General features: G+C 48.2%; 1 protein-coding gene across 2 annotated transcripts in view; it reads left to right on the top strand.

The window, feature by feature from the left end:
• SMPD4 (sphingomyelin phosphodiesterase 4) overlaps window positions 1–9,888 on the top strand; it is a 33,493-nt gene extending 23,605 nt beyond the window's left edge. For both annotated transcript variants that reach the window (XM_040416414.1, XM_040416413.1), the window contains 3 exons: window positions 363–494; window positions 9,159–9,287; window positions 9,453–9,888. In XM_040416414.1, the coding sequence (XP_040272348.1) occupies window positions 363–494; window positions 9,159–9,287; window positions 9,453–9,776 (585 nt within the window). In that variant the 3' untranslated portion in view covers window positions 9,777–9,888. The remainder of the gene's footprint in view (window positions 1–362; window positions 495–9,158; window positions 9,288–9,452) is intronic.
• The last annotated feature ends 4,638 nt before the right edge of the window (window positions 9,889–14,526 follow it).

The raw sequence follows: 14,526 nt of genomic DNA, 5'->3' as shown, positions 1-14,526 counted from the left end.
GCATTCTCAGTGGATCCGCCTCCATTGAGAATGCATTAGGGCCGGACGGCTGCGTTCAGGGCCGCTCGTGAGCCCCTTCAAACGGAGCGGACACCCGAACGCAGGTGTGAAAGTAGCCTTAGTCTGATAGACCTCTGCATCAATTACCATATCAGACTAATCTTAGATCTTTTCTATGACCAGTCATCATAGAAATGTATGTGGTAGTCCAGATTCCTCGTTGTTATAGCTACATACTAAATTCTAAATGCAGCCCCAAATTTTATGCTTCCCAAAAAGGCTGTATGTGATATCAAGGACGATAGTGTTGTGACTATGGTGATGGATTTTTCATGAATTTATTTTTTGCACCCATTTCTTAGCTGAATTCTGCACAGCTCAGTCAGCTTACAGTACACTTTGGGAATGCACAGGATGAAGGCCAGAGGAATAAATTGCCTGACTTTATAGAGAATGAAAATGGTGTTTACCTGACACCACTAGGCAGACAGCAGGTAAGATTATGTCTTATAGCTTGGCTGAAGGGTAAAGACACCATTTTCTGGTGTCTTAGAGCTTGTTCACATGTGCATTCAGAGGCTCCGTTCAGGGCCTCCATCGCAGATTCTGTTAAAAAGACCGGACAAAAAACAGAATCCCAACTGGAAATGGAACTTGATTCCATTGTAGTTATGTGCCAAATCTGACACTTCCATTATTTTCGTTGTTTTGCTCCTTTAACAGACCAGAAAAATTGAAATATATAGCGGTAATGTGAATTCACCCTTAGAGGAGTTGTTAAAAAAGCTGCATCACAGTGAATGATGTGTGCAGGTTTCCAGGTTCAAAGTAAAAAAATACCTTCAAATGAATTGCGGTACCTCTTTATATAATATCCAACTAGTATTTTCCTTCTTGACTAGTCATTTCTTCTGATAGGTCTGTATTAGTAAATCCTTGTATTCCCCATTTAATAACTATTCTGGAGCATCTTTTCTTACACCATTTGCGTGTATTTATCTTAGGTCCTATGAATGACAGATTGTGTAAGGACAAGCCCCCAACTAGTAAAACATAAACATACATTTCTAGTTGGAATAACAGAAAAACGGCACAATGCAGAATTCTGAGGAAAACTACTTCAGAATGATTTTATGGGGAATACAAGTATTTATTAAAACAGACATGACAGGAGAGCCTATTTAACCACCTAACCAGAGCTCAGCTCGGGCTGTGGGAAAAGTTCTTAATTTTAACTGTTCTGTGGAAGGGGGGACTGCTTTAGCTGCTGATATCTCCTGATTTGATAGCAGCTAGAAGCATGGGTCTGGTCTAGTTTGAAAGCTGACATTCCAGGCTCTCATACAAGGCAAATTACAGCATTAGCCCCAGATAAGCAGTAAAACCTGCTTTTACTTTCACTTCCAGCTGCGTTCACTGCATCCCGATTTCTAACAGTGATATCTTCCCATGTACTGAAGATATCGCTGTAATTCTTGCATTGTTTGAAAGCTTGGAATTAGGGCTGGGTGATGTGGCCTAAAATCTATATCGCCATATAATTTGAAGCATGTGCGATATAATGATATATCGCAATATATTCTTCTGTATGTATACAAATTACATGGCAATCATCATCCATGTCCCCCAGCCAGCACCATCAGCCCCATGCCATTGCCACCATCATCATGTCCCCTAGCCAGCGCCATCAGCCCCATGCCATTGCCACCATCATCATGTCCCCTAGCCAGCGCCATCAGCCCCATGCCATTGCCACCATCATGTCCCACAGCCAGCGCCCTCTGCCCCATGCCATTGCCACCATCATGTCCCACAGCCAGCGCCATCTGCCCCATGCCATTGCCACCATCATGTCCCACAGCCAGCGCCATCTGCCCCATGCCATTGCCACCATGTCCCACAGCCAGCGCCATCTGCCCCATGCCATTGCCACCATGTCCCCCAGCCAGCGCCATCTGCTCCATGCCATTGCCACCAGCCATCATCCATGTCCCCCAGCCAGCGCCATCTGCCCCATGCCATTAGCCATCATCCATGTCCCCCCATGCCATTGCCATTAGCCATCATCCATGTCCCCCATGCCATTGCCATCTGCCCCATGCCATTAGCCATCATCCATGTCTCCCATGCCATTGCCATCTGCCTCATGCCATTGCCATTAGCCATCATCCATGTCCCCTATGCCATTGCCATTAGCCATCATCCATGTCCCCTATGCCATTGCCATTAGCCATCATCCATGTCCCCCATGCCATTGCGATCTGCCCCATGCCATTGCCATTAGCCATCATCCATGTCCCCCATGCCATTGCCATCTGCCCCATGCCATTGCCATTAGCCATCATCCATGTCCCCCATGCCATTGCCATTAGCCATCATCCATGTCCCCCATGCCATTGCCATTAGCCATCATCCATGTCCCCCATGCCATTGCCATCTGCCCCATGCCATTGCCATTAGCCATCATCCATGTCCCCCATGCCATTGCCATCTGCCCCATGCCATTGCCATTAGCCATCATCCATGTCCCCCATGCCATTGCCATCTGCCCCATGCCATTGCCATTAGCCATCATCCATGTCCCCCATGCCATTGCCATCTGCCCCATGCCATTGCCATTAGCCATCATCCATGTCCCCCATGCCATTGCCATTAGCCATCATCCATGTCCCCCATGCCATTGCCATTAGCCATCATCCATGTCCCCCATGCCATTGCCATCTGCCCCATGCCATTGCCATTAGCCATCATCCATGTCCCCCATGCCATTGCCATCTGCCTCATGCCATTGCCATTAGCCATCATCCATGTCCCCCATGCCATTGCCATTAGCCATCATCCATGTCCCCCATGCCATTGCCATCTGCCCCATGCCATTAGCCATGTCCCCCGTGCCATTGCCATTAGCCATCAGCCATGTCCCCCGTGCCATTGCCATTAGCCATCAGCCATGTCCCCCGTGCCATTGCCATTAGCCATCAGCCATGTCCCCCGTGCCATTGCCATTAGCCATCAGCCATGTCCCCCGTGCCATTGCCATTAGCCATCAGCCATGTCCCCCGTGCCATTGCCATTAGCCATCAGCCATGTCCCCCGTGCCATTGCCATTAGCCATCAGCCATGTCCCCCGTGCCATTGCCATTAGCCATCAGCCATGTCCCCCGTGCCATTAGCCATCAGCCATGTCCCCCGTGCCATTAGCCATCAGCCATGTCCCCCGTGCCATTAGCCATCAGCCATGTCCCCCGTGCCATTAGCCATCAGCCATGTCCCCCGTGCCATTAGCCATCAGCCATGTCCCCCGTGCCATTAGCCATCAGCCATGTCCCCCGTGCCATTAGCCATCAGCCATGTCCCCCGTGCCATTAGCCATCAGCCATGTCCCCCGTGCCATTAGCCATCAGCCATGTCCCCCGTGCCATTAGCCATCAGCCATGTCCCCCGTGCCATTAGCCATCAGCCATGTCCCCCGTGCCATTAGCCATCAGCCATGTCCCCCGTGCCATTAGCCATCAGCCATGTCCCCCGTGCCATTAGCCATCAGCCATGTCCCCCGTGCCATTAGCCATCAGCCATGTCCCCCGTGCCATTAGCCATCAGCCATGTCCCCCGTGCCATTAGCCATCAGCCATGTCCCCCGTGCCATTAGCCATCAGCCATGTCCCCCGTGCCATTAGCCAGCGCACTGACTATGTGTGAACGCAAGGCCCTGAAACGCGGTGCAGAGTCGGGAGGCCACGGAGCAGTGAGGGAGAAGCCTCTTCAATTCACTACCGCTCTGTGGTCATCTATCGCGATATGGCGATATAACTAATATCTATATCGTTGCCGAAATTTATGACGATAGTATCGTATATACAGTGGGGGAAATAATTATTTGACCCCTCACTGATTTTGTAAGTTTGTCCAATGACAAAGAAATGAAAAGTCTCAACAGTATCATTTCAATGGTAGGTTTATTGTAACAGTGGCAGATAGCACATCAAAAGGAAAATCGAAAAAATAACTTTAAATAAAAGATAGCAACTGATTTGCATTTCATTGAGTGAAATAAGTATTTGAACCCCTACCAACCATTAAGAGTTCTGGCTCCCACAGAGTGGTTAGACACTTCTACTCAATTAGTCACCCTCATTAAGGACACCTGTCTTAACTAGTCACCTGTATAAAAGACACCTGTCCACAGAATCAATCAATCAAGCAGACTCCAAACTCTCCAACATGGGAAAGACCAAAGAGCTGTCCAAGGATGTCAGAGACAAAATTGTAGACCTGCACAAGGCTGGAATGGGCTACAAAACCATTAGCAAGAAGCTGGGAGAGAAGGTGACAACTGTTGGTGCGATTGTTCGAAAATGGAAGGAGCACAAAATGACCATCAATCGACCTCGCTCTGGGGCTCCACGCAAGATCTCACCTCGTGGGGTGTCAATGGTTCTGAGAAAGGTGAAAAAGCATCCTAGAACTACACGGGAGGAGTTAGTTAATGACCTCAAATTAGCAGGGACCACAGTCACCAAGAAAACCATTGGAAACACATTACACCGCAATGGATTAAAATCCTGCAGGGCTCGCAAGGTCCCCCTGCTCAGGAAGGCACATGTGCAGGCCCGTCTGAAGTTTGCCAATGAACACCTGAATGATTCAGAGAGTGACTGGGAGAAGGTGCTGTGGTCTGATGAGACCAAAATAGAGCTCTTTGGCATTAACTCAACTCGCTGTGTTTGGAGGAAGAAAAATGCTGCCTATGACCCCCAAAACACCGTCCCCACCGTCAAGCATGGGGGTGGAAACATTTTGCTTTGGGGGTGTTTTTCTGCTAAGGGCACAGGACAACTTATTCGCATAAACGGGAAAATGGACGGAGCCATGTATCGTGAAATCCTGAGCGACAACCTCCTTCCCTCTGCCAGGAAACTGAAAATGGGTCGTGGATGGGTGTTCCAGCACGACAATGACCCAAAACATACAGCAAAGGCAACAAAGGAGTGGCTCAAGAAGAAGCACATTAAGGTCATGGAGTGGCCTAGTCAGTCTCCGGACCTTAATCCAATCGAAAACCTATGGAGGGAGCTCAAGCTCAGAGTTGCACAGAGACAGCCTCGAAACCTTAGGGATTTAGAGATGATCTGCAAAGAGGAGTGGACCAACATTCCTCCTAAAATGTGCGCAAACTTGGTCATCAATTACAAGAAACGTTTGACCTCTGTGCTTGCAAACAAGGGTTTTTCCACCAAGTATTAAGTCTTTTTTTGTTAGAGGGTTCAAATACTTATTTCACTCAATGAAATGCAAATCAGTTGCTATCTTTTATTTAAAGTTATTTTTTCGATTTTCCTTTTGATGTGCTATCTGCCACTGTTACAATAAACCTACCATTGAAATGATACTGTTCTGAGACTTTTCATTTCTTTGTCATTGGACAAACTTACAAAATCAGTGAGGGGTCAAATAATTATTTCCCCCACTGTAGTTTATATCGCTCACCCCTACTTGGAATGTCATTTTTCAAACAATACAAAACATATCTCTACCTGCTACCAAACCAGAGATATGAGTAGCTAAAGCAGCCCCCCCCATCCCCTTCAGTCTGGAGGAGGAGGGGGAACAGTGTAGTGACCCACATAATAATAAAATTATTTTTACCACACAGTCAACAAAATAATCTTAAAATTGCTGCTTTTTGATCTTTCCCCCTAAAAAAAAAAACAAAAAAAAAAACTATATATACCTTTTTAAAATGGGTCCTAAAATACTTACTACTAATCCTGCAAAATAAAAAATGAATTTAGAAGAAAAAAGTAAAATATTATTGGTCCTTAAAGAGGACCTTTCACTAGTGTACAAACTAAAAACTAACTATATCTGTGGGCAGAGTGGCACCCAGGGGTCCCCCTGCACTTACTAGTATGTCTGGGCGCCGCTCCGTTCGCCCGGTATAGGCTCCGATGACTGCAGCTCCGTCTGTTGTACTGGACTGATTTTTTGTATGAGGCGTGTCCCTTGCTGCAGCGCTGGCCAATCGCCGCGCACAGCTCATATCCTGGTCCTCTTTAAGGCTAAAATTAATTGTCATTAACGGGTTCAAATGCAATTGTGTCCCCTGAGTTGTCCTCAACAAGATTTACTGCAGACACATTAAAAATCTACAATAATAAAATTGACATTTTTGGGAGATTTTTTTTCCAATTTTAACGTGACTGTTAGGAGGTTAAGAAATGAACAATGTATGTAACTCATAAGACAGTTCTTTATTATTAAGCATGTTTAACAGGGGAGGGGGGCAGATGCCTTTCTTTATGACCAAGAACCTAGAGAACTACTGCACCATAGTAAAGAAGGGGTCATACAAAACTACAGGTTTACTACATAATAAAATGATCTGTAATATCTACATGTGGCCGCATTTTTTAAAGAACACTGAGAAATCTACATTTTGTTAAATTTTCCCCCATTTAACCACCTCCCGACCGCCTAACGCACGGATGCGTCCGGAAGGTGGTTGATTTATTCCTCCTGGACGCATCCGTGCGTCATCTCGCGAGACGCGAGATTTCCTGTGAACGCGCGCACACAGGCGCGCGCGCGCTCACAGGAACGGAAGGTAAGAGAGTGGATCTCCAGCCTGCCAGCGGCGATCGTTCGCTGGCAGGCTGGAGATGTGATTTTTTTAACCCCTAACAGGTATATTAGACGCTGTTATGATAACAGCGTCTAATATACCTGCTACCTGGTCCTCTGGTGGTCCCCTTTGTTTGGATCGACCACCAGAGGACACAGGTAGCTCAGTAAAGTAGCACCAACCACCACTACACTACACTACACCCCCCACGTCACTTATTAACCCCTTATTCACCCCTGATCACCCCATATAGACTCCCTGATCACCCCCCTGTCTTTGATAACCCCCTGTAAGGCTCCATTCAGAGGTCCGTATGAATTTTACGGATCCACTGATAGATGGATCGGATCCGCAAAACACATACGGACGTCTGAATGGAGCCTTACAGGGGAGTGATCAATGACGGAGGTGATCACCCCATATAGACTCTCTGATCACCCCCCTGTCATTGATCACCTCCCTGTAAGGCTGCATTCAGACGTCCATATGAATTTTACGGATCCACTGATGCATGGATCGGATCCGCAAAACACATACGGACGTCTGAATGGAGCCTTACAGAGGAGTGATCAATGACGGAGGTGATCACCCCATATAGACTCCCTGATCACCCCCCTGTAAGGCTGCATTCAGATGTCCGTATGATTTTTACGGATCCACTGATACATGGATCGGATCCGCAAAACACATACGGACATCTGAATGGAGCCTTACAGGGGGGTGATCACCCCATATAGACTCCCTGATCACCCCCCTGTCATTGATCACCCCCCTGTAAGGCTCCATTCAGACATTTTTTTTGGCCCAAGTTAGCGGAAATTATATTTTTTTTTCTTACAAAGTCTCATATTCCACTAACTTGTGTCAAAAAATAAAATCTCACATGAACTCGCCATACCCCTCACGGAATCCAAATGCGTAAAATTTTTTAGACATTTATATTCCAGACTTCTTCTCACGCTTTAGGGCCCCTAGAATGCCAGGGCAGTATAAATACCCCACATGTGACCCCATTCCGGAAAGAAGACACCCCCAGGTATTCCGTGAGCGGCATATTGAGTCCATGAAAGATTGAAATTTTTGTCCCAAGTTAGCAGAAAGGGAGACTTTGTGAGAAAAAAAAAATATATATCAATTTCCGCTAACTTGTGCCAAAAAAAAAAAAATTTCTATGAACTCGCCATGCCCCTCATTGAATACCTTGGGGTGTCTTCTTTCCAAAATGGGGTCACATATGGGGTATTTATACTGCCCTGGCATTTTAGGGGCCCCAAAGCGTGAGAAGAAGTCTGGTATCCAAATGTCTAAAAATGCCCTCCTAAAAGGAATTTGGGCACCTTTGCGCATCTAGGCTGCAAAAAAGTGTCACACATCTGGTATCGCCGTACTCAGGAGAAGTTGGGGAATGTGTTTTGGGGTGTCATTTTACATATACCCATGCTGGGTGAGAGAAATATCTTGGTCAAATGCCAACTTTGTATAAAAAAAATGGGAAAAGTTGTCTTTTGCCAAGATATTTCTCTCACCCAGCATGGGTATATGTAAAATGACACCCCAAAACACATTCCCCAACTTCTCCTGAATACGGAGATACCACATGTGTGACACTTTTTTGCAGCCTAGGTGGGCAAAGGGGCCCACATTCCAAAGAGCACCTTTCGGATTTCACCGGCCATTTTTTACAGAATTTGATTTCAAACTCCTTACCACACATTTGGGCCCCTAGAATGCCAGGGCAGTATAACTACCCCACAAGTGACCCCATTTTGGAAAGAAGACACCCCAAGGTATTCGCTGATGGGCATAGTGAGTTCATGGAAGTTTTTATTTTTTGTCACAAGTTAGTGGAATATGAGACTTTGTAAGAAAAAAAATAAAAATAAAATAAAATCATCATTTTCCGCTAACTTGTGACAAAAAATAAAGTTCTATGAACTCACTATGCCCATCAGCGAATACCTTAGGGTGTCTACTTTCCGAAATGGGGTCATTTGTGGGGTGTTTGTACTGTCTGGGCATTGTAGAACCTCAGGAAACATGACAGGTGCTCAGAAAGTCAGAGCTGCTTCAAAAAGCGGAAATTCACATTTTTGTACCATAGTTTGTAAACGCTATAACTTTTACCCAAACCATTTATTTTTTTTACCCAAACAATTTTTTTTTAACAAAGACATGTAGAACAATAAATTTAGAGCAAAATTTATATATGGATGTTGTTTTTTTTGCAAAATTTTACAACTGAAAGTGAAAAATGTCATTTTTTTGCAAAAAAATTGTTAAATTTCGATTAATAACAAAAAAAGTAAAAATGTCAGCAGCAATGAAATACCACCAAATGAAAGCTCTCTTAGTGAGAAGAAAAGGAGGTAAAATTCATTTGGGTGGTAAGTTGCATGACCGAGCAATAAACGGTGAAAGTAGTGTAGGTCAGAAGTGTAAAAAGTGGCCTGGTCTTTCAGGGTGTTTAAGCTAGGGGGGCTGAGGTGGTTAAACTTCAGTTATTTTACTAAAGACAGTCTTGTTTTTCTAATTCCAGATAATAAATGGATTGCGCAAGTTTGACATACAGTACCATGGTGATCCTGAGCTCCAGCCGATCCGTAGCTATGAGAACGCTACGCTGGTGCGATTACTGTACCAGCTATCTACTATAATAAATGAAAGGGTAAGGTCCTGGAAATGTTACATTTTGGATTTTGCTTTCCCACTGATAAGACTTGAATACTTTCTCACTTTGGGAAGGTTCTAAAAAAATCCAAATGGGTGGTTTTGTTTTACAGAATTGCTTTACTGTACTTCATCATAGCAATTTCTATCTTCTGTCTTCCAGTTTGGCAGTACATTTGCTTCACTTTGCAGAAGACAGGACTTTTTGGGAAGGTTTTGCAGTTATCATCTGATCAGCAATCCCACTGCACAGAGAATGAGCCCCATGCTATCCACTAGTACCTATGACCCAACTGTTCCCCGAATCAGTCTACGATTCTTTGCCAACTATCGAGTCCTGCTGAATTTGGCTCTTTTCTACTTTGTGTGTGGCAGAATGCTGTCTATAGGACCCGTTTCCTGTACGCTCCTCCTTTTTTTTGTATACGTTTTATATGCAGCGATGATGACTTTACTCACTGATCACCGGAGACCACACCAGGACTGACACATTTTCTTTTTATATGTATGTGGTTTTTTTTAATGATGTAGACCGTGTATTTTAAAGGTGGAAAAAACTACAACAATAATCAGAATTAAATTGAACTCTTTATAAATTTCCTCCGTGTGTGTTTGAATCATCTAGACGGTAGAGACAAATTCCTGTCATACTTCACTAAGTAATTACTTGACACTGCGCCGAAGTTCACACCTAGATGGAATTTATCATTCCCTTTCAGCTAAAAAAAAAAAAAGCAACAAAAAGTTGCAAAACAATTTTACAACTACAGCTACTTTCACATTGGCGTTTTTAGTCATTTTATGACTTGGCATCATTTCTTTCATGTGCATTACAAAGGGTGAATTCTACATGATTTCAAGAATCTGCTTTTTTTTGTGCTGATTTGTGGAGTTTCAGAAAATAATGCACTATAGTAATAGATGCAAACATAACATATGGACTAAGCCCTCACTCTAATGATAAAATCTGAGACTTAGCCAATACATTTAGTTTAAAACACATCTGTGCCCACCTACCCAGCACCAAGGTGGTCTCAGTTTAGGCAGGTCCTACGCTAAACCTCCCTATGCCGTTATGCATAGGGAGTAGCATTCATGTGCATTTTTGCCCCACCTATCTAATGGGCGACCTTGACTAAGGTGGTACATATAGGTGTGTGTGCTCTTCCTCCCACCGATTGCTGCTGCACATGGAGGTAACTAGGAGCAGCACACTATATGTGCGAGGTCTGCGCTCCTGAGCATAAATGCATAACGGCATAGGCAAGTTTAGCGTAGGACCCGCCTGAACTGAGACCACCATGGCGCTGGGTAGGTGGGCACAGATGTGTTTTGATCCAAATGTATTGGCTAAGAGTCTCAGATTTTATCATGAGAGTGAGGGCTTAGTCCATATGTTATGTTTGCATCTATTACTATAGTGCATTATTTTCGGTGACTTTATAAATGTAGCCATGTACATCCGCATATTTACTATCATATCGTGCAGGATGTTCTTTATCTTTTTTCCGTGATCTGATTGTGGAGTTTGTTAAAATCACATTTGTTTGCATTGTAGGTTTTTTTCAGAGCTTCAGTAAGGGTCTGTAAACACGTACCATGGCTTTAAAAAAGGGACAGGTTTTTCAAAGCAACTGTATGAAGTAGTTTTTTTTTTTTGTGATGTTTGCTTCCCTATAGAGAAGAGAAATGCCAAAAGCTTCAAAGTTTTTTTTCTCGCCCATATTCCTTGGGGGACACAGGAAACCATGGGTATAGCTCTGCTCTCTAGGAGGCGTGACACTAAGTGAAAGCTGTAAGCCCCTCCTCCATCAGCTATACCCTTCAGCCTGGAGAAGAGACTGCCAGTTTTTGCTTAGTGTCCAAGGAGGCAAGACACCCCCTGCTTATGCAGGGTTGTTTTCCTATGATTTTTTATTTTTGCGTTATTTGTTGTTTTTAATTCGATTTTTTTCTACCTACAGGGACAACAGAGGCGCATTAGACCCCTCTGTTTCTCCCGGGGTTGAGTTGCGCCAGTGCCGGTAATTCCGCACTGCCGCCTCCCCCACAGAAGACAAGGTGGACCAGGGCAGCCTCGCTCCCCTGCGTCCCGCCAGCTCAGGGTCGTCCGCACGCCAAGTCCCTCCCCCGGCTTCCTGCCACTGCGGTGCCAGGAGCTGAAGGGGCGACCCCCGCTGGATGGACTGAGGGCGAAGACAGCGTATGGTGAGAGTGGCTGCTCCAGCCTCCCCTTCCTCCCTCCCACCGCTGCTACAGGCCTCCTGGGCTCCCATGGCCACTGCTACATCCCCCTTGGCCACTGCTACATGGCCACTGCTACATCGTGCGACCAATCCCCCCCCCCCCGGGCATATCGGGACCGTTACCGGGCAGGGGAGTTTATCTGGGCAAGTCCTTGGCAGGGACGCTGCCTTCAGGGGACGGCTGCAGGAAAAAAGCAAGCCGTCTGCCACATCCAGGCGCGGCGGGGGCCGCTTACTTGGCGTGAACGGCGCCATTTCAGGCCGGCACTTCATCATCCTTGGGGGTTAAAATCATTTTGCCGCGCGCGCGCGGCTCTGCTTCTTCTTCAGCGCGGCAGAGGAGGGGCGGAGCTTCCTACATGCGCTCCGCTACTTCCGGTTTCATCGTGCTCCACTTCTCAGTGCTGCGTGGAATCCTCTCTGCCGTGCGATCCTGAAGCCATTCATCTCCGTGCTGCTGCCTCTCCTCCACAGCCTCCTCAGTCTGTTCCCCTTACCGCTGCCACTTGCATCATCCGGGTCTGGTAGGACTGTTAACCCCCTCCGTGCCACCACTTTTCTTGGGGTCTCCCACTTTAAGTGCAACATCTTTTTTTCCACCATGTCAGACCCTTCTGCAGCCGCCAAGCCTTGGTACCATGCCTGTACTGCTTGTAGGGAACCCTTTCCCCGGGGGCAGTCTGATCCGCACTGTACTGCATGCCGAGCTCCACCGCAGCCTCAGTCGCCCGCTGTGTCGCTCCCTGCTTCCTCTGACCCGCCTGACTGGGCTAGATCCCTGTCCCAGGCCGTGGAAAGCCTCACTCATGTCGTGGGCCGCCTAATAGACAGGCCACCTACCCCGCAGGACGCCTCTCTGACTGTCGCGCCCTCCGGGTCCACTGCTTCTGCCGCTGCAGCGGGTTCACTCTCTCTTAGTGACCCCTCCCGAGCTAGGCACTCTCAGAAGCGTATTAGAGTAGAGCGAGCCTCCTCCTCTGAGGCCTCACTCTCCCCGCCACGCGTGCGCACCCAGACGAGCCTCTCCTCTCCAAAGGATTCGCTCTCTGAAGGTGAATTGGCGGTTTCAGATTTGGAAATGGACTCGGCCCTGCCGTCCAAGCTAGCCTCAGCGATGGGTCAGCTCATCTCTGATATTCGTGACACCTTTAAGGTGCAGGATGATCCCCCTAGCTCTGACGCAGCTAGCGTCTCCTTTATCAGACCCAGGCAGGCCTCAAAAGTCTTTCCAATCCACTCTGATTTCTCCTCTGTGGTGTCTAAGGCTTGGGCTCGCCCGGACGCCCGTTTTGTCAGCCCCAAGAAGCTGGACATTTGCTATCCCTTTCCAGCCGATGTCGTGGCCACATGGTCTTCCCCACCCAAGGTGGACCCCCCTGTGGCCCGGCTGTCAAAGAACACGGCCATCCCTGTTCCCGACGGGTCCTCTCTTCAGTCAGCGGAGGACCGTCACATGGAGACCCTTTCCAAGGGCATTTTTGCTGCCTCCGGTTCTGCTCTCAGACCGGTTTTTGCCTCTGCTTGGGCAGGGAAAGCAATCTCTGCTTGGGGTGCGCAGCTGGAACAGGAGTTGGACTCGGACGTCCCCATCCAGGACCTACGTTCCTTGGCCCAGCTTATTATTCGGGCCGGGAATTTTGTTTGTGAGGCCTCCCTTGGTGCGGGAGCCCTTATTGCACGCTCCTCCGCCCTGGCAGTTTCCGTCAGGAGGGAGCTCTGGCTGAAGGTTTGGAAAGCGGACGCTGCCTCCAAACGTTCCTTGGCGGGGCTACCGTTTGCGGGTTCCCGCCTTTTCGGGGTCCGCCTAGACGAACTTATTTCGGAGGCCACGGGTGGTAAAAGCACCCATCTTCCTCAACCCCAAGCAAGGGGCGCCCCCAGCGGACGCCCTGGTGCGTCTCGTTTTCGGTCCTCCCGCAGGGCCTCTGGGGCTCCCACCACAGCTGCCGCTTCGGCTCCTCCCCAGGACAAGCGTAGGAAGCCGTTTTTTCGGGCCCAGCCCTCCTGGCGCAAGCCGCAGGCTGCCCGCACACCCGCAGCAAAGCAGTCCTCTGCCTGAAGGCGCGCCCCCACCCACCCGGGTGGGGGGCCGGCTCCTCCTTTTCAGGGACGTCTGGATGGCTCACGTCTCCGACGCCTGGGCCCTCGAAATTGTGTCCTCCGGATACAAAATCGAATTTGCATCCTTCCCTCCAGATCGGTTCTTTCGCTCCCGCCCGCCGCGGGACCCGAAAAGCGCGGCTGCGTTCTCCGCGGCCGTTCAAGCCTTACTGGACAGTTCCTCTAGAGGAAAGGTTCCAAGGGTTCTACTCGAACCTCTTTGTAGTTCCCAAGAAGGGAGGTTCGGTGCGGCCCATTTTGGACCTCAAAAAGCTCAACCGTTTTCTCCTCCTTCGACGCTTTCGGATGGAGTCCCTCCGTTCCGCGGTGGCTTCCCTGGAGCAGGGAGATTTCATGTCTTCCATCGATATACAGGATGCCTACCTCCATGTTCCGGTAGCCCGGTGTCACCATCGCTTCCTCCGATTCGCCGTGGGGGACCTCCACTTCCAGTTTGTCGCCCTTCCCTTTGGGCTGGCAACTGCCCCCCGGGTGTTCACCAAGGTCCTGGCCCCGGTTTTGGCCTTACTCCGTTCCAGGGGTGTTTTTCTGCTACCGTACTTGGACGATATCCTCATCAAGGCTCCGTCCCTTTCTCAAGCGGTTGCCAGCGTGGATCTCACTCTAGAGACTCTGGCGAGGTTCGGTTGGGTCATCAACTTCCCCAAGTCCTCCCTTCCCCCCTCCAGACAGCTAGTCTTCCTGGGAATGCTTTTAGACACAGGAGCGGCGGAGGTACGTCTTCCCTCGGAAAAACGTCTGACCCTCCGTGGGGCGGTTCGGGGTCTCCTTGTCGACCGTCCTTCCGCTTCTGCATGCGGGTCTTGGGGCAGATGGTTGCCTGCTTCGAGGCGATCCCATTTGCGCAGTTTCACTCCCGCCCTCTCCAAC

Source organism: Bufo bufo, chromosome 2 (assembly GCF_905171765.1).
Source record: "Bufo bufo chromosome 2, aBufBuf1.1, whole genome shotgun sequence".
Classification (NCBI taxonomy): Eukaryota; Metazoa; Chordata; class Amphibia; order Anura; family Bufonidae; genus Bufo; species Bufo bufo.
Note: the sequence above shows the minus strand (reverse complement) of the source record. Positions and strands in the feature narration are given on the sequence as shown.